Source organism: Lottia gigantea, assembly GCF_000327385.1.
Source record: "Lottia gigantea unplaced genomic scaffold LOTGIsca_211, whole genome shotgun sequence".
Lineage (NCBI taxonomy): Eukaryota > Metazoa > Mollusca > Gastropoda > Lottiidae > Lottia > Lottia gigantea.
The window spans coordinates 203199-204645 of NW_008708466.1; the positions used below are offsets into that span (position 1 = coordinate 203199).

The 1447-nt window shown below is 36.7% G+C and overlaps 1 protein-coding gene across 1 annotated transcript; it reads left to right on the plus strand.

Moving 5' to 3' along the window:
• Positions 1-133: 133 nt before the first annotated feature.
• LOTGIDRAFT_174698 (hypothetical protein) lies at positions 134-1211 on the plus strand (the record flags this gene model as incomplete). The annotated part of the gene is made up of 3 exons (XM_009054299.1): positions 134-261; positions 591-717; positions 1000-1211. Coding segments are annotated over 3 exons (467 nt in total), but the record flags the coding sequence as incomplete, so codon positions are not given.
• Positions 1212-1447: the final 236 nt, after the last annotated feature.

Genomic DNA, 1447 nt, shown 5'->3' on the forward strand with positions numbered 1-1447 from the left:
CTTAGCTAAAGTAATTCCTGTTTCTGAGACTAAGGCACTATTGATCAAACGGATGATGAATAAGTACCAGTAATATGTCACCAGGCGGGCCAAATTCTCACTTAATCTGTAGCATCCTTGATATATATCATAGGTGGTTTAGACTCTAGTCTTGTAACAGCTTTATTAGTCAAAGATGCCAAAGAGCAGAAGTTACCCTACCCTATCCAGACGTTCGCCATTGGTATGGAAGGTAGTCCCGACTTACAAGCCGCTAAAACGGTAAGCAACTAGCTTTATCATATACCAAGAACCCGTTGTCAAGTAGATGTTAATTTAAAGGGATTGTACCGAGGCTTTCTGAAATGTTTATGTATATTGAGACATTGATAGTATCAACTTGTACCAATACTGTGACAAAAGTTCTAATAGGTCTGCTTGAAAATCTGGTGACCTTGAATAAGACATCTTTTCTAAAGATTACAAGTGATCCAGCTGTAAATGGGTACTGAAAAAAGAGAAAGAAAGAAAGAGAAAGATCCAAAATGTTTGGGCAAAAGTCAGCTGTTATCCTTGAATGAAATCTATGAATGTTTCTTGTCAATTTGTAGGTAGCCAACTATCTAGGAACAGATCACCATGAAGTTGTCTTCACACCGGAAGAAGGTGTACGAGCAATTGAAGATGTAATATATCATTTAGAAAGTTATGACATCACAACTATACGAGCATCAGTTGGTAAGTGAACCACCCCCTTCCCCGAAATCCAATGTTTTCAGTTCAAATCACACTCTTCTAAAATGAAAAGTTTCCTAATTACCACAAGCGTCTGATTGAAAATGCTACTAGTCTTCCCAATACATATTAAAAGTTTAGAAAACCTCTTTACATAACCCTTTAATAATACCAAATTAGCTTTAGAATAATAGAAATATAGGACCTTTTATAAAATTTTCTTTCTCTTCTTTTGCTGATTTCTGAATATTTCGATGTTTTTCCACGATATTTGGTATATTTTAGGAATGTATTTAATAAGTCAGTATATCAGTAAGAAGACGGATACAGTTGTGATATTATCTGGTGAAGGTTCTGATGAACTAGCTCAAGGTTATATATATTTCCACAAGGCACCTTCATCCGAGGAGGGGGACAGAGAGAGCAGACGACTACTAGAAGATCTTTATATGTATGATGTACTCCGGGGTGATAGGACTACCTCGGCTGCTGGGTAAGATATTTTAAAGTAATAAGACTTACTGGTATTAAAGAAAGAAAGGATAAGGATTACAATTAGATTCTACTAGCTCAGTGGCGTTTGTAGGAAAAATTAGCTCACCAGCTGGTCCTTGGTCAAACCTCTCGATACTGTTTTCAGGGATAACAACTGAGGTTCTCAATGAACATTTCTACCAACTGGTCCGTGACCAATTCCCTACAGATTACCCTTGTCCATTCAATATTTAATGCA